At 36.6% G+C, this 21,022-nt stretch overlaps 1 protein-coding gene across 2 annotated transcripts; it reads right to left on the reverse strand.

Annotated features, from left to right (window-relative positions):
- Window positions 1-1,102: 1,102 nt before the first annotated feature.
- Window positions 1,103-14,932, reverse strand: LOC127961622 (ubiquitin-like modifier-activating enzyme 6). 2 transcript variants are annotated; one of them, XM_052560863.1, is made up of 33 exons: window positions 14,841-14,932; window positions 13,683-13,764; window positions 13,508-13,602; window positions 13,151-13,179; window positions 12,830-12,924; window positions 12,380-12,491; window positions 12,162-12,242; window positions 11,969-12,091; window positions 11,730-11,853; window positions 11,553-11,656; window positions 11,415-11,477; window positions 11,254-11,330; window positions 10,357-10,423; window positions 10,136-10,279; window positions 9,534-9,601; window positions 9,128-9,206; window positions 8,908-8,988; window positions 8,748-8,825; window positions 8,484-8,665; window positions 8,291-8,396; window positions 7,798-7,887; window positions 5,728-5,808; window positions 5,501-5,629; window positions 5,261-5,312; window positions 5,099-5,162; window positions 4,930-4,999; window positions 4,764-4,835; window positions 4,118-4,241; window positions 3,815-4,008; window positions 3,606-3,733; window positions 3,422-3,509; window positions 2,520-2,614; window positions 1,103-2,365 (listed from the first exon to the last, which is right to left on the reverse strand). In XM_052560863.1, the coding sequence occupies exons 1-33, from the start codon at window positions 14,908-14,910 to the stop codon at window positions 2,215-2,217; spliced, it is 3,198 nt and encodes a 1,065-aa protein (XP_052416823.1). In that variant the 5' UTR covers window positions 14,911-14,932; the 3' UTR covers window positions 1,103-2,214. The 2 variants fall into 2 exon arrangements, with proteins under 2 accessions (XP_052416823.1, XP_052416899.1); XM_052560939.1 differs by lacking the exon at window positions 14,841-14,932 and adding an exon at window positions 14,636-14,811.
- Window positions 14,933-21,022: the final 6,090 nt, after the last annotated feature.

Raw genomic sequence — 21,022 nt, forward strand, 5'->3', positions numbered from 1 at the left:
CTGTAGTAGGGCTAAGTAATTAATGAATGGATTTCACCAAAGATCCCATAACCTTACTTTAATGAGTTTGCATAAGGAGCTAGCAGCTGTCCAATGTCTAGACTGTTACATCACATCATCTTCCTCAGGAGCCATTATTAACCATCTGTGCTCTTAAATGTCTTTGAGTGTGTGTCGTGTGTGGTGGGGGGACTTTAGGTGTGAACTCTGACCCAACAGGCAGATCATTTGACACAGGGTAAATTGAATTCCTTTGCCTCCCCCTCTGTTTGAACTAGGGTGATTTACACAAAAAAGTATCTTTTAAAACAGATTATATGTTATGAATACACACCTTTTCTTTGTGTTTTTTTTTTTTTTTTTTGTGCTGAAGTATAAAGGCATTTTTTTATTGATTTAACCCATCCATCATAAGATAAATTGTTACAAGTGCTTGCATGGAAAAGCTGCAGAAACAACAGAAGGCGTATGTGTCCTGAAATATAAGTTAACATTTAAAAGTCTGAAGTAGGTAAAATGCATTAAGTGTCTTATGCTCACCAAGGCTGTATTACTGGATTAAAAATACAGTAAAAACAGCAATATTGTGAAATATTATTACAATTTTAAAAAACTGTTTTCTATTTTAAAATATGTTAAAATGCAGTTTGTTCCTGTGATGCAAAGCTGACCTTTCAGCATCATTACTTCAGTCTTCAGCATCACACGAAATCGTTCTTATGTGCTGATTTGGTGCTTTATGAAACATTTCTTATTTTGCACAAACTGAAATATATTTTTTTCCTAGGATTCTCTAATAAATTGAAAATATATTTTATTTGAAATAAAGCATTAAAATTTTCTAACATTATAAACGTTAATTTAATGCATCCTTGCTTAATTAAACCGTTATTGTCTGAATACTCGATTTTGATTGGCAGGCAGGTGTGCATTAAAAGAGTTGAATCACTTTTCTATATAAATGTGGTGATTTCATCGACACACAAACACTTACAAGTGTACAGTTTCATATATCAGTATTATATTATATTTTACTATACTATACACAAACTGCCTTCTTGTTGAAAGATGAAATGAGAGAAAACAGTAAATCCATTTCGAATTGATTTAAATGTTAAATTTATTGTTCAACTTTGACATATCTTCCGATCACTGGTTTAGCTCCTTTTGATATCATCAGATATATTTATACAAACCGTAAATACTGGACATCATAAGAGGGAATTCTCTGCATCTTAATGCCATTTAAAGGGATCAAACGAGAAAACCTTTCTGTGTTTTTTCTTTGTGCATTCCAACATATCCACAGTAAGCTCAAAACTCAGTGTTGGGTCAGGTTGTGTGTGAGTGTGTTATTTCTGATCGCTACTGCCAGTTACATGTGTGCTAAGCAACAGCCAACTGCTTAGGATGAGTCAATGACATCAACAAGTCTACAAGTGCAGCGAGTTATTTGTGAAAAGCCTGTTTTTGATGTTAAGACGCAGGTTGGACTTAATGATATGAATACACCATCATTTAGGAGGTGATGTCTATACATTATTGTCAATTATGTAGAGTCTCATCCTTTGTTGCTCTCGAATATCTTCAAGCAGTTGTTAGTCGCAGACAAACAGACATTGGACACTGTTAAATATAGCGCCCTCTTGTGGTATTACACAGAATATATTTTGAACATTGTATCTGCAACATTACAATGCAATTTTCTTTTCCTCATCAGTATTCTCTGAAAGCAAAAATCCGGGGAAACCAGTGGTGAAGAATCGCTGAATGGCGATGATTAACAATTTAAAATCTTTGGCGTTTATGTTGCTTACACTTACTGATGACTTTTCTGCAGTATCCTGCCAGAACGTGCAAATAAACTACCACTGATTCATGATGAATGTTGGTCTCCTACGGGCCCTCTAGTGACTTTTACCAAGTCCTCCACCAGTCTAAGAGACTAACATACAATAATTAGCCCTGGGGAAGTCGTGTAAACTTTAGTTTTACTCTTTAGAGTATTAATATTATAATAATTATTGTAGTCACATTGAAGCACAATATAATTATCTTAAGGCATCTGCACAGACAATGCTGTGCAATAAAATGAAAACCCGTAGAAAACAAAAATTCACTATGTACAATGAGTCAGATCAAGTGCTAAACCACTTGTGGTCCACAGGGCAAGAGAGCGAAGAGAGAGTGTGTGTGTGTGTGTGTGTGTGTGTGTCAGGCAGTCTCTCCACTCTTGCTTTCTCGACTGAAGTAATAGCGCACTGGGGGACTGGGCAGGTCTTCGTCACCATCCACCTCCGGGGCAAATGATACGGTAAGGTCAACATACTTCCTGCCTGCCGAGGGTTTGATCAGTTTATGCATTCTGTAAGAAGAGAAATAAAGGTACTGTCATGGAAGTGCATAAGAAAACCTGAAGTACGTGTCATTATTTTGACAACTGTGTTTGATCACAGTAGTCACATAGAAATGACACACTTCAGTTTAAAAGTCTAGGTTATTTTACTGCTGGGCCTTACGTCAGTTTGAGTCTTTTGTTATGGCCTGGCATCACTGGCACATACAGCATCTTCACTCCGTGAACAACCATGGTGGGCTCAATTCCGTACTCCTCCTAAGAATTAAGCATAAACGTAATTCTTACATTATGCACTCTGCAATAATTAATTAATGCTAAAACAACAAATCATTCGCCCTCAGAGACCCAGGCATTTTTCTTATGTATTTTTAACATAAAATTGATTTATAAAATGGATAGTTCCAGTCCTTGGTTCTAATTTGACTGAGCCACGATCAAAGCTGTTGGAAATTATTCGGAGGAACTACATTGTTTGGTGGAAGAATACTGTTTTCATTAATATCTTTACACTTTATTAGCTCAGTTATATTTTGTTTAACCTTACTACGTATATGGAATAGCTGTTTAATAAAAGCAATAAGCCCCATGAAGCCGTGGTTTACAGTGTATTTCTGTAATCATTCTAAGATGCTGATTTGCTGCTCAACAGACATTTCTTATCAATGTTGAAAAGTGCTTAATATCACTGGAATCACTGATACATGTTTTTTTTTTAGGGTTTTTGATTAATAGACAGTTAAAAATATCTTTTATAACAATGTGAAGTCTTAACTGTCAGTTTAATAAAAGTATACATTTCCTTGATAAAAAAAAAAGAAATACGTATAGAGAACAACTTGTACGGCAGATTAAGAAAATCTGTCAAAATTGTTCAAAAGCTTACGAAATTGGATCCAAGAAAGTAGACAGTGATGTTGCCATGTTAAATTTCAGAGCAAAAGTTGCTGTTTTAATCCATATTTGGGTATTATCAACCTTCCAAAACGTATTTTTGGTGCAGTGGGTCTCCGAAAGCTAAAGTGCGCACCCCATTTTTGTTCTGGAAGCTCAAACCCTACACACCTTTACTGCGTTCATGAAATCAGACAAGGTAAAGTCCTCATGACCAAAGATAGTCCAACGGTCCCAGATAGAAAAGGAGATATCATCTCTAGTCAAAACAAAAGGATCAAATTGGCCCAAGATTAAGAAACGTACATCTTTTCATTTTTACAAGTGTGAATCCGTGCAGGAGTGTCGCTGTTACCTGATCTGGGTTCTCTTGACCTGAGCGGTTTCTGTGAGCACCATGACTGGAATGGCCAGGTTGAAGAAACAGTTTTTAAATAACTCAAATCCGTAACCACCAGCGACTTTTATCAACTCCAATGACACCTACAAAGAATGAATTAATACAACAATCATAAATACATAAAGCAATGGACTGAACACAATGGTAATTAGGCTTTCTCTCACCAGTCCTGCGACAGCCGCTGTAGATGTGGCGATAGCGGGGATGATTTTGCCAGCGATTCGTTTGGTTTGTAGTCTGTCAGCGGCCTCGATGGCGTACATATGAGCTCGCAGAGCTGACGCTGATGCTACGAAATCCATGTGTCCGTTTGAGTCGTCATCCTTTTCAAAGAAAAGAGGAGTCATACGTAGCCTCTCTAAAGACAAAGAAAGGAAAAAGACAGAGAGGAACAGTGTGAAAACAGTAGGATATCATAGTCTGGCTCATACAGCTGTTAGACGTTGTGTGTGAGTGTATCAACTCACCCGGTGTCACAAAGCTGGAGCTGATGGCCTCCTGTAGCTGGGAGATTGCTTGTCTTTCCTCTTCACTGCTTACTGTCATCTGCAACTGATCAGGCTTCTTAACAGTCTCATCGGTCTCTATATGCTGATACAAAAACTCAACACTTAGTGATCTTTCTTAAAGGGGAATGAGCAATTTCAGTCTGGAACACGTTTCAAATAGATGTCATTGGCTCTTAAGGACAGGAATCCTGGTGGTAAGATTGGAAATCAGTTTACTGGTCACAATACAATAATATTGCAATTCTATTTGCAGGGATTCCTAATTTTATTTTTGGGGGGTAAATATTTACTTAAAGTACCCCCTTATATCCAACATTTCAATATTATCCCATATAACCGTTTTATTTTGATTGTGTTTTATTAAAAAATTATTTTACATTTTTATGATTTAATTAGCTATTATGTTTTCATCAACTCACAAACCCAATTTGGAAGCTCCTGCTTTATATATAGTTATACAATGAAAAAACCTGATGAAAAAACACGGGTACAATTACTTAGTTCTCCTTTAAACAACTCAAAATGATGTCACGTTCAATTAATAGAGTTGAATCAGACACATTTTCATTGCAATACAGTACATAATAAGTGAAAGAACAGATACCTTTTCAGCTGGTTTGTATTCAGGGACCTCCACCTCTGCTAAAACACTTGAAACAGCCTCGTAGGAAATTTGCTATGAATTATAAAACGGCAACAAAACATAACGTGAGAATTTTCTTCAGGTGGCACACGAGTAAAAAAAGACAAACATTAAACATTCCTCTTACCTCTTCTGAATGAGGAATATTATAAATTCCAGCAAAAAGGCGAGCTGCGCTGACAACGAAACTGAAATGCCTGATGGAGGAAAAACAACAATATTTATAATTCTGTTTCACCTCTTTAAAAAATTCCTACTTCTGTCGCTATAAACAGAATATTAACTCAGATCCTCACAGTGGGTCATTGAGGTCGAACTCTATTGGAGAAGGCGGCCGTTTCGGAGACTGCCAGAACAGACCTGAAAACAGAGGAAAACGATCTGAGCCGGGCGAAGACGAGACTCTGTTGGTGTTTAATACAGCGTTTCTGCATTAATGAGCGAAGCATGCAACTTACTGCCGTCTTTTAGCCGTGTGTCCAGTGGAAATGAATGCAGTAGTTGTAATGCCTGAAGTATTATAATTAAAAAGGCACACTGTAAACATATCCCCATATAAAAACACTTCATTCTTACTAGGGAATGAATTATTATATAATAAAGCATTATTACTATTCTGTAAACAACCTCCAAAGCCTGAAATGAGAAGTCTAAGATGATCTCCATTATTAAAGATTTATGCAAAATGGTTCCGATACCTTTCTTTTGAAGTACTTGTCGAATTTGAGTCGAGCGAGAGTTAGACAGTGATCCCATTGAGTGGGTCTCCGACTCAGCAACTTAATGACCTGAAATGATCCTTCCATAGTCTCCCCAGCCATCATCCTCTGCACACACAAGCACTGAAATCAGACCCCTGACAAGGCTTGTTCAACACCAACAAGGCTAAATTAGTGTTTAGACAAACATGTAGTATTATCCTTACCCGTAACACCTCTTGAGCTGATGAATGAGTCTGCCAGAAGATGTTATAGATGGAGGGTTTGTGGGAGAAAGCACTCTCAAACTATACAAAACAAAAACAAGATCACAAATCAGAACACTCACAACATCTCCAAGTACTATTAAGAGACGATCGAACCCCAAACTAAACCTTTTTGGAGATTTTTGACTCATTTAGTTTTTGTTTCTCTCTTTCTTTTTTTTCTTTTTTTTAAGTGAAACAATATCTTTGGAGTGGTACTAAACTTGGCACCTCTTTAGAAGCGCAAATGACTTCAAAAAATTAGTCTAAGTGGTTTTAAAAAAAGTCATATCTTGGCTGTTTGCAATAAAAATGGACCTAAGAATAGGAGATGAAAGAAGAGATGCAAAAACAGATCTGTATATAACAGTTTTTAAAGGGTTACTCCACCCCAAAATGACAATTTTGTCATTAATCACTTACCCCCAATGTCATTCCAAACCCCTAAAAGCTTTGACCATCTTCAGAACTCAACTTAAGATATTTTTTTTTGAAAACCGAGAGGCTTGTGACTGTCCTATTGACTGCCAAATAAGTTACACTGTCAAGGTCCAGAAAAGTATGAAAGACATCGTCAGAAGAGTCCATCTGCCATCAGTGATTCAACCGTAACATTGTGATGTGACAAGAATACTTTTTGTACGCGAATAAAACAAAAATAATGACTTTATTCAACAATTCCTTTGTCAACAGTCTCCTCTGTGTCTCTCCATATCACTGAAACTGCCTATTCTCTTCTGTGTCAGCCGCGCCACAAGGATGCGCTGTTTTCTTTCAAAATCAAGGTATAAATACCAGCAGAAACAGCGCATCCTTGCAAGTATAGGTCTCTGCAGGAAAGTAATGGGAGTTACACGATCAAGGTGTTTTTACACCATGATACCTGATTAGTTGATGTAATAGTGACGTTAGGTTTAGGGGTGGGGTTGGGTAAGGGGGATAATTTAGATTGCATGATTCAGAAACACCCAGCAGTTTCAAAACACCCATATGGTGATAAACGCCCACTTTTGCTCTGCAGAGACCTAAGTCTCCATCCTTGTGCATAGAGCAGCATAGAGACACATAGGAGAGGAATTGTTGAATAAAGTCATTATTTTTGTTTTATTTGCGTACAAAAAGTATTCTCGCCGCTTCATAATGTTACTTTTGAAACACTGATGGCAGATGGAATATTCTGATGACCTTGACAGTGTAACTTATTTGCCGGTCTATGGGAAGGTCATCCAAAAAATCCTAATTGTGTTCCGAAGATGAGCTTTTACAGGTTTGGAACAACAACGGGGTAAGTGATTAATGACAACATTTTCATTTTGGGATGGAGTATCCCTTTAATATCTGTTATATATACCATGCACAATGCTGAACAAGCACACATAGAAATGCGCGAGTATAACATCCAGAGTGCAAAAGATTCACAAAGGAAGGTTAATTAAGTTTTCTTCAATTAAGGATTCTTCTGACTAGATCTTCAATCTATGTCTACATTAAAACATTTATCAAATGTTCCAGAATAAAGATCTAATCATGTCCCTGAGTGATCATGCATTTAAGTGGATTTGGGGATTTATTTTGGTGTTTATTTGAAATATAATGTGATGGTAATGACATTTAAAACTTTTTGGAGAAAAGTTGGAGAAGACTTGAAATGGATGGTTTTCGAATGAAAACACTAAACTATTTTGGTAAAAACTAGGGCTGTCAAATCAATTAATCGCGATTAAATCGCAACCAAAAAAATTTTTGACATACAATTATTTTGGTTGCAATTAATCGCGATTAATCGATTTGACAGCCCTAGTAAAAACACCTAATAAAAGCTACTTGCAAAAAATATTAAATGATAAAAAAATTATTTTGTGTCTTCAAAATTTCACACTGTTGCCCTGGCTATTATTTGCTATAGTCACTTTTCATTTCAATGATAACCATATTAAAAAACTTGAGAAAACTGAACAGTTCTCAAAATACTTGGCATGACAGTAATGACAGCAGTAGTAAAACATTTTAATTAAATAAAACAAAACTAACCTTGTCTCTGGCCCACTGTATGGTGTGTTCAATAACGGCAGGAAAAGATTTAAGAGTGCAAAACGGAATCTCCTCCTCTGGTGGGTCTCTCTAATAGAAATAGAAAAAGAAAAAAACATGGACAACAAATAGGTAAACTGGCACACAACCTATGCATACACATGGTGAACATGATTTCACCAAGTACTACATGCTCCTGGATCAACATCCTTGTAGATCCTGGAACAACATTACAATCAACCAATCAGAATTGAGGGACACGTTTTCAAGAAATGTCAGTTTTAGGCTAACAATCAGGGTTAGATGCTTCTACATCCTTGTTAATCAGCCATCATTTCCCTCTTATTTTAGGAATTAACTATGGGTAGGGTTAGGTTTAGGCGTAGTGATTGTATTAGGTCTATCTTTTTGGACAGTAATGTTGATCCAGGAACAAGTCTTACTTGGCAAAATCACTGCGACCATATACACATACACAAACATACACACTCACATGGCTGTTGTAGGACTCAGTGAGGAATGGGACGATGATCTCAGTGTGTCCTTTCGTACCCATGGTACCAGAGTCTAACAGAGCTTTCTGATTGGATACACTCCGACTGTAAGATCACAAAACAACCACTGAAGAATGTGAAGCACAAGTGTAATACAAAAACAATTATTTCTGCTGTTATATAATGAATTACCTATCCACATATCTCCGTGCCTCCACGTTGTCCAGTGCGGTGACCACCAGGTTGAGTCGGGAGAAGAAAGCGTCGCTGTACATGTCCTCTGTAGCGGGACACACTTTATTCAGATGAGCATCTATTTGCAGCTCTGGGTTTATTTCTAAAGAAGCTGCTGCTGCTGTAGTGCTCTTCGGCTTCTACAGAGAGAGGAAATCCAACTTATGAGAGACATGTAATTCACGAATGAAAGAGTGAACAACTATCCAATGATTAAGATACCCGTATATGCTGAGGTCTGAAGAGAAACTGCCTGTTGAGGTTGGATTTCTCAATCAAATCTGGATCTGTGATGCATATCTAAGAATAAAAAATAGCATTTTAAGAATTGGACCAACTTTCCATTCCTCATGTAAATGACAAAAAAAATGTATTTCCCCACCTCTCCCGAGCATCTGCTCAATCCGACACCCATTAGCGCCATATTCTTCAGCATCTCACAGCCGATAGCACCACAGCCCACCTACATTCACATTTTAAGATAATCAAACAATAGGACAATGCATCTACGCAAAGAATATATACTAAGAATAAAAGAAACAATGTCGAGTGACATTTGCTCTTTGCTCTTCTACTGTGTCGTCTATTATTTTTTCACTCACCATAAAGACTTGACATTTGTGCAGTTTCAAACACATTGACTCTCCGATACATGCCCTCAACGCATCGTACCGGTCTCCCCTACAAACACCAAAACCACACTTCGAAAATTAGGCCATTTCCAGTGAAAACACGGCTCTTATATGAATGTTTGAAGCTTGATTTGTAATTGTTTCAGTTTATCTGAATGCTTGCTTTGTCTTATTTGAAGTCATTTTAAGGCCCCCTTGGAGCACTGAAGTAAAATGATGACAGAATACAAAGTTTTTGCATGAACTATTCTTGAAGTAAAAATGGTAATGTTTGTACGCGATAAGACCAAAAAAGAATTGACCATTCTACAAAGCTAGTAGAAACATGAATTAACAAAACAAGATTGTGGAGCTCAATACTTGGCATCATGCTCACCTTGGGGCAAATTCCTCAGCAGGAAGAGATTGGAAGGGCTGAATCACCTCTATCGCATCCAGATAAAACTGTAGAAACGCACACATATAAAAAAGAATGAATAGTATTTCTTCCTGTCAGTGTCGTGCACTACAATTAAAAAGTTTGGGGACAGTAAGATTTCTTTTTTTTAAGCAATTCATATTTTGATTTAGCAAGGATGCATTAAATTGATCGCAAGTGACAGCAAAGACTTAAATTGTTACTCTTTTTATATAAATAAATAAATGCTGCTGTTTTAAACTTTCCATTCATCAAAGAATCCTGTATCATGGTTTTCACAAAAATATTAAGCACTAATAATAGCAAATGTTTCTTAAGCACCAAATTTAGCACAACTTTATATTTTAAAATGTAATAAATTAATTTTACATATATAATAGTATTTTTAATATAAAACATACTACTATATTATAATATATTATCTGTATTTTTAAACAAATAAATACAGAACTGGTGTGCAGAAGAGATTTCTTTTAAACAACAATTTAAAAAATGTAACAGACGCCAAACGTTTGAATAGTAACGTACATTAAAGACAAACCGTCTGACCTTTGACTTACCCACTGCTGAAGAGGAGAAAACTTTCCAGTGAGAGCCTTTAAAACCTCTTGACTGGCAAACCCACCCACCACTGCCGCTAGAGGAGAGAGACATCCCCTCGCACAGCGCGACACACTCCTCACCTGCTCCTGGTTTATGCTTACCTGACGACACACACATTTACATTAAAAGATGGAAGTCTGAAGATGTGCACAACAGGACGTGCTTGTGTGAAACTGACTTTGTTTTTAAGTGTTCTGCTGATCTCCTCTGTGAGCTTCAGGAGCAGCTCAGCATCCTGCAAACAACTACACACAGCAGAGGGAAATAATCCAGCACAATGTTATTCGTCCATGTCAATCATAATCAGAGAGAGGGCAAAATATTCACACTTAATGAGAATTGACACAGCTAATATTTGATGCTAATAAAGTTTCAGTAATTAAATTTGGGAAATTAAGCTTAGTATGCCGCTCAGTGTGCTGTGTTCACAGGTTTAAGGGCATCTCTCAGATAAACAAACTTCATTTGATAAAATATATTGTCTTCTATCATCATATACACCCGTTTTTTTATTTTTGGATATACACACAAAAACTTAAAAGGACTTCACAACAACCCTTCAAAATAAAGGTTTGGGTTAACTTGAACAACTGTGAAAGACATATATTACTACTGTATAGTAGAATGTACATCTTAAAGTAATATTAAGAAATATGCAATTTGTCATCAATGTTTTAAATATAACAGTAAATCTCTGTTGTGCAGCAAACAGTTTGATAACAAAAAGTGTTAAATAAAGAAAAAAAAATGTTAATTATCATTTGATAATATTTTAAAAGTTAAATGAAACTTAATGTTTTATGCCTTATTTTAGGAAAAATAAAAGCAGAATTGGTTTGTGTCCAAAACATGTGACACGGTACAAAATGAATAATTTGAGAAGAGCTGTTCCGGTTGGCTGTTGAAATGTTGGTGCATCACTAATAGAAATAAACCCTCTTGCCCTCAGTCACTGCTTATTCATGCTACACCTACTTTAAGGCCAAATCCTATTGAAAACATGGTGATCTGCTGCTGGTTAAGCAGCTCACTAGGGTTTGAAACAGTGCCTAAAAGATCAAAAATGTGTATTTACCCAATGTTGGGGAGTCTAGCATGCTGCTCCTGGAAAGCATCCAAAGCTAACATGATTGTATGGAGCTGCAGAGGGGCCTGATTGGATAAGGACACATTTATTAAGTTCAAAAGAGACTGATTCTCACGTCAGTATAGATGAATGGACTCTATATTTCTGACCTCTGGTTTACTAAAGTCTGGAGTAAGGAGCCGGGGGTCAGATAACTCCTGCTCCATCGTCTCCTACAACAGAGAAAACAGTTAATCACTGCTCTTCACCAATATTAAACAGACCAACTAAAGGTGGTGTTTACTTACAAAGGTGAAGGTTTTGGGCATCTTGACCAGGCGGAAGATTCCTGCATGAGTGTACGGCTTGAATGACGAGGTATCGCCAATCGTAAAACTGTAGGGAGACAGAACTAAATACACACACAGAGTTATGTAAGTAGAGAACGTCTCCATGCATGATGACTGTAGAGTTTGTGTTTATACCTGTAACTTGGTGAGTGGTACCATTGAGTTCACTCATGCCATTGATCTCTTTAAAACACACACTCTGCCCAGTCTGGAGACCATGTGTTCGGCTGTCCATACACGTCACAACACCAGGATTCCCCTGCGAATGGATGTCAAACAGGAAGTTAAAAAGCAACTCAAATCACAGAACTCTAATGTTCAGCATTCAGACTAAACGTGACAAAAGAAATGATGGAGTGAAGGTTTGACATTACCTGACTGATGTTTTGGATGAAGAGCTCTTTTGGCTCTTCTCCCGTTGGGTCCGACACTTCAAACGCCTCCCCAAAATCACAGAACACTCGCGAGCAGATACCAAACACGTCACAGCCAATGAACTGCACCAGAAATGCAGTTTAAAGCACCCAAACAAAGAGCAATATCAAGTATGTCTGGGAATGACCGTACCTTAATAGGAGGCCGCTGAGAGTGGCAGAAATGATCGATTCGTTTCTGTAAGCTCAGCTTCGTTTCGGTTAACACTACACACTGAAGAAATAAACACAAGAATAGAGACATAATCAAGTATGTTATGAACGTAATAATAATGATCTGACTGGAATGAAGTTAAATCATATGAAACGTTTGTTGCACTTTAAACTTAGCTGTAGTCAGCAGAGACCAACCTGATATCTCTTTAGGAAGCTGAGGTCAGTGTTTTCATCCAGGACATCGGTGGACACACTGACCTGTACGTATGGGTTTAACTCAGCCACTCGAGAATGGACAGCCTCCACCCTTATAGAAAAAGAAAAACAATATGATAACTGCACATCTTCATAGAAATAAAGAATTAGAGTCTGATAAGGCCACTGAGGCATATGAGTTCATTAGAGGTGGACGATGTGGTTATATATATATATATATCTTATAACATTAATTGTATATCAAGGTATATATATATATATATACATATATATATATATGTGTGTGTGTGTGTGTGTGTGTGTGTGTGTGTGTGTGTGTGTGTGTGTGTGTGTGTGTGTGTGTGTGTGTCACAGTTTAGATGATTTTGTTCTAGAAAAGATAATCAAAATAAGGACTAAATTCAGTTTGCTTGAAACAAAAGTAACCACCTTTTCTTCTGGCTATGCACATCCTCCTCTCTGATGAAGAAATTGGTGCCAAGATCCCAAACTTCACATTGCTTACAGTCATGAAGAGTGACTGCCTACAAACACACGTGCAGAAACTCATAATACAATCATAATACAACTGAAAAAATTAACTGATCATGAAACAGTCCAACTCGCATATAACAGTAAAAAAAAAAAATCACAATATTTTATATATAATAGTTCAAAATTAACATTAACAAAACATTATACCAAAAAATACTAATTCCATAAAAGTGTATATAGAAAAAACAGAAACATATATCTAGACATTTATCTTACCTTCACTCCTGCCAGAACAATGTTTTTTGCTGCACAACATGAGATATTTTTTATTAGAACTTTACAAAAATGGCTGAAAATAAATGAATTGGATGAGACTGAAAATGATGTACATGGTATTAAATTTATAACTTATAGGATATGAGAGCAAGGAGTTTCGAAACTGAAGAAATACATATAGATAAATCACTGACATTTCAGATCATGATATTCAAGAAACTAGGTAATTCTTACTCCCTGATACTAATGTACAGCCTTTTATAAAGAGATCGTAAATGCTTGTAAATAGGAAAAAAATGAAATACACAAATGAATACGAGAAAAGGGCTGAAGCGGTGTACGGATGGCACAGCTCACCTATTTCCACTCCAAGGGCTCCTATTCCACTGAGAAACACAGAGGACTGGGCCATCTGCTGCATAGCACTGTCTCCCAGCACATAACGCTGCCGACTACACACACACACACACACACACACACAGTTAGAAGCAGATTGTCTCTCAGTGTTTCAGCTTCAGTATTAACAGTGTACCTGTACAGAGAGTCATCTATGTCCATGGCATCAGCCATAGTGGGAAGGGGACAGGGGTGTCCGGGTGTTCCTCTGTTAGATTCTGTACCAGAGATAAAGAGCATCTATTCAAGAGCATCTTATTTGTTGCCTTTTTCTCTATCACACTTTAGAAATCATCAGAAATTATATATCACTTGAAAACTTAAAATCTCAAAATTCATCCTTTGAAACCAATTTTAAATTCAAACATTGCATTACCATGAAAATGGTACATCAAAATAATGTAACAAAATGTTTTCAGTCATGAATTATAAAAAAAATAGGTTTGGAATCATGAACTTTTAAGTCTAAGTTCAAAAATGTGAGTGACTGTTAACAGGTTAATTCGCAGACCATTTTGACAGAAAAAAAAAAAACAGTAGTCATACATCAATCTGACCTGCTCACATACTGTTAAACGGTTCGACTGATTCATTCAAAAGAACCGATTCAAAAGAACGAATCATTTTAACATCGATCTGCATGGCCTGCAATCACATTTTAGAACAAAAATGTATTCAAAATTACTTTTCAGGACCGTATTAATTTCAATGAATGTTCTAGGTTTGGAAAACAATTTTAAAATTCCCTGATGAGCATTGGAGCCCTGAGAAACATGACAACTATCTTTACTTCTGCCTGCAATGCCATGACAGTTTTATGCTTTGTCATGTTTCACATGACATATCCTTGTCAAGTGAGCCACACAATATGAATTTAAAAAAAATATATTTTATAATAAATAAAAAAAGACGATATATTTGAGCACTGCCACACGCAATCTCACATCTAACGCGTATTATTTCCTCCATTTAAAGACCCTAAATGTATATCTAAAATACAAAACAAATCACATCATCACAAAAACATCTTGCATTTAACCAGAGGACGTTAAACATGTCCTAAAATAATTAATTTATCATATTGCTTACTCATATCTCTATATCATTAGCACACAGGCTAGCTGAGCTGATCACTAAAATAGCCGAGCGTTATTTGTTTATCTAGAAACAGTTAAACCGAATCTGCAGGCAAGGTCCTGCTTAATGCGCCTTTACGGCTGCGGTGGTTTGTATTCAGTAAGTCGATGTTTAAAGGAATGTCTGTAATAAGGAAGAACAGCTTTGAATTAGCTACCTGTCAATGTGCGAGAGGAAGGGGAGCAGCACACTTCTTCTACTGCGCATGCGCAGTAGGGTTTCGTCATGGGAACTCACTACCGCCACCTCGAGGAATAGATTACTCGCCCATTCCTGTAAAGAAGGATATCCTTTGGACCATTAAAAAAAGTTTTGTGAATTAAGTTTTTTTTTTTCATACATATATATATATATATATATATATATATATATATATATATATATATATATATATATATATATATATATAAAAATATAAATGAAAATTAAATTAAATTTTACATTTGTTTTTAATTTTATATATATATGTATGATATATATATATATATATATATATATATATATATATATATATATATATATATATATATATATATATATATATATATCATATGTTATGAACTATAACAGAATGATTTGATATAATATTTTACTTTATGGAATATGTGTGTAAAATGTCCCTAAATTGATATTCCCATTTTATTGAATGTATTTATACACTGTATTTAATTTGCATATTAATTTGTTATTTGGGCAAACCATAATGAAAAATAAGTGGGAGTAAAAACTTGGAAACATTTTCATATTTCATAGGAATATGTATCTATAATTTCTTGCTGTGTCTCCTAACATGATTTTTGTCCTGGTGTCCGATACAGAAGACATGATAATTATGCCCTGTTAATAAAAACTCAGATGTTTATTTACGACAAACAATTAAAAAAATAGTCAGATTTAAATGATAATTAAAAAAAATTATTGTTATTATTATTTTTCATTAGGAGTGCTAAACTGATTCAATATCAGTCATATTTACAGAACAAGGAGAAGGTGTGTTTATCAAACCTCCAAACATTAGATATCTCTGAAATGCCCAGAATGTGCTCTGTACAGGACATCGACTTACAATTGTGGCATCTAGGGTCTCAGAGAAATACACTAAAATATAATGTCTCCTACAGAGGACAAAAGTCTATGCCTGGGTTCCAGGAGGATATTGCAGGGATCTTAAAATAGATACAGGTAACGCCTGCTTCATACTTGGACATTAAGACAAGTTATCTAGACGTGTCTCCCTCTACTTGTGATGTCTTGGAATTCGGAAAGGAATTGAATATCCATGATTAGCTTTAGGTCAGATGTCCAGATATTGAATATGTAGTATTTAAAGGGGGGGGGGGGGGGGGGGGGGGGTGAAATGCTCGTTTTCACTCAATATCTTGTTAATCTTGAGTACCTATAGAGTAAGAGAAATATAGTCTGTACCGTTTTTTCCCTGAAAAACACGAGTGGCTGGAGGCGTGACGTGTGGGCGGAGCTAAAGAATCACGAGCGCCAGTAGGATTTTGGGTTGAGCGCGTCTGAAAGCTGTGACACCATGAGGACAAAACCAACCAAAACAAACCATGGCTAACAGTCAGATTCAGTGTATATTTATGATCCAGAATCAGATCCAGAGGCTGAAATTGAACAAGAGCAGCATCAGCAATCAGTCTCTATGTGGTATGTACTGAAACTGTATATATTTGCTTAGCGGTTTTGGAAAAGGACTAAGTTCCACTTTGTCGTCTTTATTTTTTTTTTTATTAAGCTGTACATGTGGAAAGTGCAGTTTGATGACAACATCGCATGTTGTTTACTTGATGTGCTTACACGCCGATAGCTAAGTTAATAACACAGAGATATTTGAAGCAGTTTTACTCACCGCCTGCGTTTGTAACCCTCGATCGTGACCCTTTTTCGTTGGGACTGCATTATCCTTAAGAAATAAAAGATGTGCAAACCCGGCGTCAAACCGGGCCTTGTTTGTAAAACAAGCATCTTCGAAATGCAGGGAACAAACACAAACACTTGCACAACTCCGTTGATGCTCTGTAAAAATAAACTCCATCCACTGGTCCCTTAATGCTGTTTCTCTTTTGGTAATCTGTGCAGGGTTGTCTTGCCCTGGCAACCAAAAACACACTCCTTTTGTGACATTTGGCGACGCTCTCGCTCTGATCAGTGAAGTCTGTTGTGCTCTCAGTGCTCTGCTATACGGGAGCGCGTGCTCTTCCGGGAGAAGTGCCTCAGGACCCATATAAGGAAATTCCGCTCCATCTAACGTCACACAGAGCCATACTCGAAAAAAACTTTCCGAAACTTGTGACAAACCTGAAGTAGTATTTTTGGAACAGAAATACTCCTTCAAATGTACAACTTAATTTTTGAAACTTTGTCCATGTTTAGCATGGGAATCCAACTCTTTAACAGTGTAAAAAACTCAGTATGCGTGAAATAGCATTTCACCCCCGCCTTTAAAAACACTTTTTGTAATTTTTTAAGATGTCACACTAGATTTAACAGTTATACCTCAAGCTGCAATGACAAGCATGTAAAACCATTCATTCATTGAAAACATCTATCTCTTTTTTAGTCAGGCCCATGATTTTTTTCAAAGTTTTATTAATAATTGACAATGTGCAATAAATCTCTTATATACACCATGTCTTGCAGGGCCGTGCACAGACCTTTTGAGGGGCATGTGCTGAAACTGAAAAAGGGCACCCCCCTCCCTTTTTTATATCAAGATTATTTAATAAGCCTGCATAAAAGGAAGACATGGTCACATCTTCATGACAAATTCAATTAACACAAAATAATAGTCTCAAAAGCTTTAGATTTATTCATGATTAATAACCAAAATAATAATATTAGATAATTAGATAATATAAATAAACAGGGTTTTAAGGGCTTCTTTAAACCTAATTACAACAGCTCTTGTGTACTCCCTCTTTTTTTAAATTGCATTTATAGAGAAAAAAAAATACTTGAATCATACATCAATCAATCAATCAATCACCTTTATTTATATAGTGCTTTAAACAAAATACATTGCGCCAAAGCACTGAACAACATTCATTTGGAAAACAGTGTCTCAATAATGCAAAATGATAGTTAAAGGCAGTTCATCATTGAATTCAGTTATGTCATCTCTGTTCAGTTGAAATAGTGTCTGTTTTAATTTGCAATCAAGTCAACGATATCGCTGTAGATGAAGTGACCCCAACTAAGCAAGCCAGAGGCGACAGCGGCAAGGAACCGAAACTCCATCGGTGACAGAATGGAGAAAAAAACCTTGGGAGAAACCAGGCTCAGTTGGGGGTCAGTTCTCCTCTGACCAGACGAAACCAGTAGTTCAATTCCAGGCTGCAGCAAAGTCAGATTGTGCAGAAGAATCATCTGTGGTCTTGTCCTGGTGCTCCTCTGAGACAAGGTCTTTACAGGGGATCTGTATCTGGGGCTCTAGTTGTCCTGGTCTCCGCTGTCTTTCAGGTCAGTAGAGGTCCTTTCTAGGTGCTGATCCACCATCTGGTCTGGATACGTACTGGATCCGGGTGACTGCAGTGACCCTCTGATCTGGAGACAGACTGGATCTGCAGGCTACGGTGACCTCGGAACAAGAGAGAAACAGACAAATATTAGCGTAGATGCCATTCTTCTAATGATGTAGCAAGTACATCGGGTGTTATGTGAAGTGTTCCGGTTCCAGTTTACCTAATTAATGCAGCCTAAAAATCCTTTAACGGATTTGGATATTAAAAGCATATTAGTATGTTATGTGTATGCCAGGTTAAAGAGATGGGTCTTTAATCTAGATTTAAACTGCAAGAGTGTGTCTGCCTCCCGAACAATGTTAGGTAGGTTATTCCAGAGTTTAGGCGCCAAATAGGAAAAGGATCTGCCGCCCGCAGTTGATTTTGATATTCTAGGTATTATCAAATTGCCTGAGTTTTGAGAACGTAGCGGACGTAGAGGAGTATAATGTAACAAGAGCTCATTCAAATACTGAGTTGCTAAACCATTCAGGGCTTTATAAGTAATAAGCAATATTTTAAAATCTATACGATGTTTGATAGGGAGCCAGTGCAGTGTGGACAGGACCGGGCTAATATGGTCATACTTCCTGGTTCTAGTAAGAACTCTTGCTGCTGCATTTTGGACTAGCTGTAGTTTGTTTACCAAGCGTGCAGAACAACCACCCAATAAAGCATTACAATAGTCTAACCTTGAAGTCATAAATGCATGGATTAACATTTCTGCATTTGACATTGAGAGCATAGGCCGTAATTTAGATATATTTTTGAGATGGAAAAATGCAGTTTTACAAATGCTAGAAACGTGGCTTTCTAAGGAAAGATTGCGATAAAATAGCACACCTAGGTTCCTAACTGATGACGAAGAATTGACAGAGCAACCATCAAGTCTTAGACAGTGTTCTAGGTTATTACAAGTAGAGTTTTTAGGCCCTATGATTAACACCTCTGTTTTTTCTGAATTTAGCAGTAAGAAATTACTCGTCATAAACATGTTAACCAAATAATTAGCTTATAAAACCAAACAGAAACCAAAATCTTTTTTTATTGAACTTTATGCACTTTTTTATGAACTTTGCAAAGAAAAAAAATTATATATATTCTCATTTTTAGCTATTCTGTTTGGTTTTATAAGCTAATTTGTATTATTTGGTTAACATGATTATGACATTGAGAAGAGGGGAAGGTGAGCAATGAGTCAAGTATTTTTGACAAACTTTTTTGAAATATAATTTAAGTAATTATGTCCAACTCAATTCCAGATTACAAGAAACTATAGCCATACCGTTACTATAACATATCCAACATGTTTCCGCCTACCAGGCAAAAATTTGATACTGTGGTGGACCAGGGATTTTGGTCTCTTGAAGGTCTCTTATTCACTACACTTTCCCTAAAATAAGCCAGCAATTAAAAAATAAATAAAAACAGTGTGAAAAGTACAATTGCAGTGAAAAGCATTTCTGAAGGATCACGTGACACTGAAGAGTACTGAACTGGAATGATGCTGAAAATTCAGCTGTGATCACAAAAATAAATTACATTTTAAAATATATTCAAATAGAAAACAGTTATTCAAAATTGTAAAAATATTACACAATATTACTGTTTTTGCAGTATTTTGGATCAAATAAATGAAGCCTTGGAATGAATCATTAATTACATTCTGCATGATAAAATATAAAGATTTCACAGTGATCTTCTGTAAAAAAAAAAAAATTTAGTTACTACTACATTACTGTAGTAAAACCATGTTTTACTACATTTTATACATGTGAGGAAGAGCGGAGAGTATACCATAACATGATTAGCCTTAATGTTAATAAATTAAGTGTATCAGCAATCATAAATCAAAACAGAAATTTCTTAGAAAAATATGTTATCTAGGTGACGAGGATCACTCGTCGCTTTGTGTAAGTTCCAGTACGAAACACCGGGGGGCGCACCTGTTATGATTTTCCGATGGTAAAAACATTATATGTTGTTGTATTACTTATCAATATATCGTTTTTGACCAGCGAATGTGTGGAAATGTGAATTTCTTTTTTGGCCGTCATTAAAACGGCGACGGCGCCTGCCGCTGCCGGGATCACATTACATTTTCATCTAACGTTACAGGTTACAAACTAGATTTGTAGCTATATAGACGGAGCGCTCAGTTTTTCCTGTGGTAAAATGCATTTGGGAAAAATCGCATTTTATAAAAGATGAAATGCTACTGTATGCACGGGCTATTTAAGTGTTGGCTATGTAGGCTATTGGATGGCAAATGCAAGCCCTCTCTCTCTCAGGCGACGTCCCACGTGTCTCAGTCAGTGAGTCAGTCAGACATCAAATAAATAAAATATGAGCCTTTATAGACCTAGTGTTTAGTAGTACTTACGCAAACAACAAGATATTTATTTACCCTTCGCAAAACTTTGTTCAGCTCAGCTGTTGTCTACTGTGCGGCTGCTGTGGAACTTCAGTTGATTCAACAGAGGGGGCGGAGTTATCAGCTTACTGACAGCTTGAGGATCGAATAAGATCTACACAAGCTCGTTTTAAGAACTTTCATTTGCTAAATATTTGTAAAAAGGACAGACAGACGTAAAGGGTGACCAATAGCATTGATAAAAAATAAAAAGTAAACACCACCAAAAAAAGGGCACTTCGGAGTGTAAGGGCAAAAAGGGCATGTGTTCTGCACAGGTTGAGCCCTACCTGTGCACGTGCCTGTGTTCTGCACAGGTTGAGCCCTACCTGTGCACGTGCCTGTGTTCTGCACAGGTTGAGCCCTACCTGTGCACGTGCCTGATGTCTTGATTAAAATGAAAGTGTTCTG

The sequence above is a fragment of the Carassius gibelio genome, chromosome A1 (assembly GCF_023724105.1).
Source record: "Carassius gibelio isolate Cgi1373 ecotype wild population from Czech Republic chromosome A1, carGib1.2-hapl.c, whole genome shotgun sequence".
NCBI lineage: Eukaryota > Metazoa > Chordata > Actinopteri > Cypriniformes > Cyprinidae > Carassius > Carassius gibelio.

Bases quoted from the DNA above. Each gene is read 5' to 3' on its own strand.
- LOC127961622 (XM_052560863.1), bottom strand. From the start codon at position 14,910: ATGACGAAACCCTACTGCGCATGCGCAGTAGAAGAAGTGTGCTGCTCC. The intron at 5,000-5,098 runs GTGAGGATCTGA...TTCCTCCATCAG, and splicing joins TTCGACCTCAATGACCCACT to GCATTTCAGTTTCGTTGTCA. The intron at 3,734-3,814 runs GTGAGAGAAAGC...CATTCTTTGTAG, and splicing joins CAGCGGCTGTCGCAGGACTG to GTGTCATTGGAGTTGATAAA.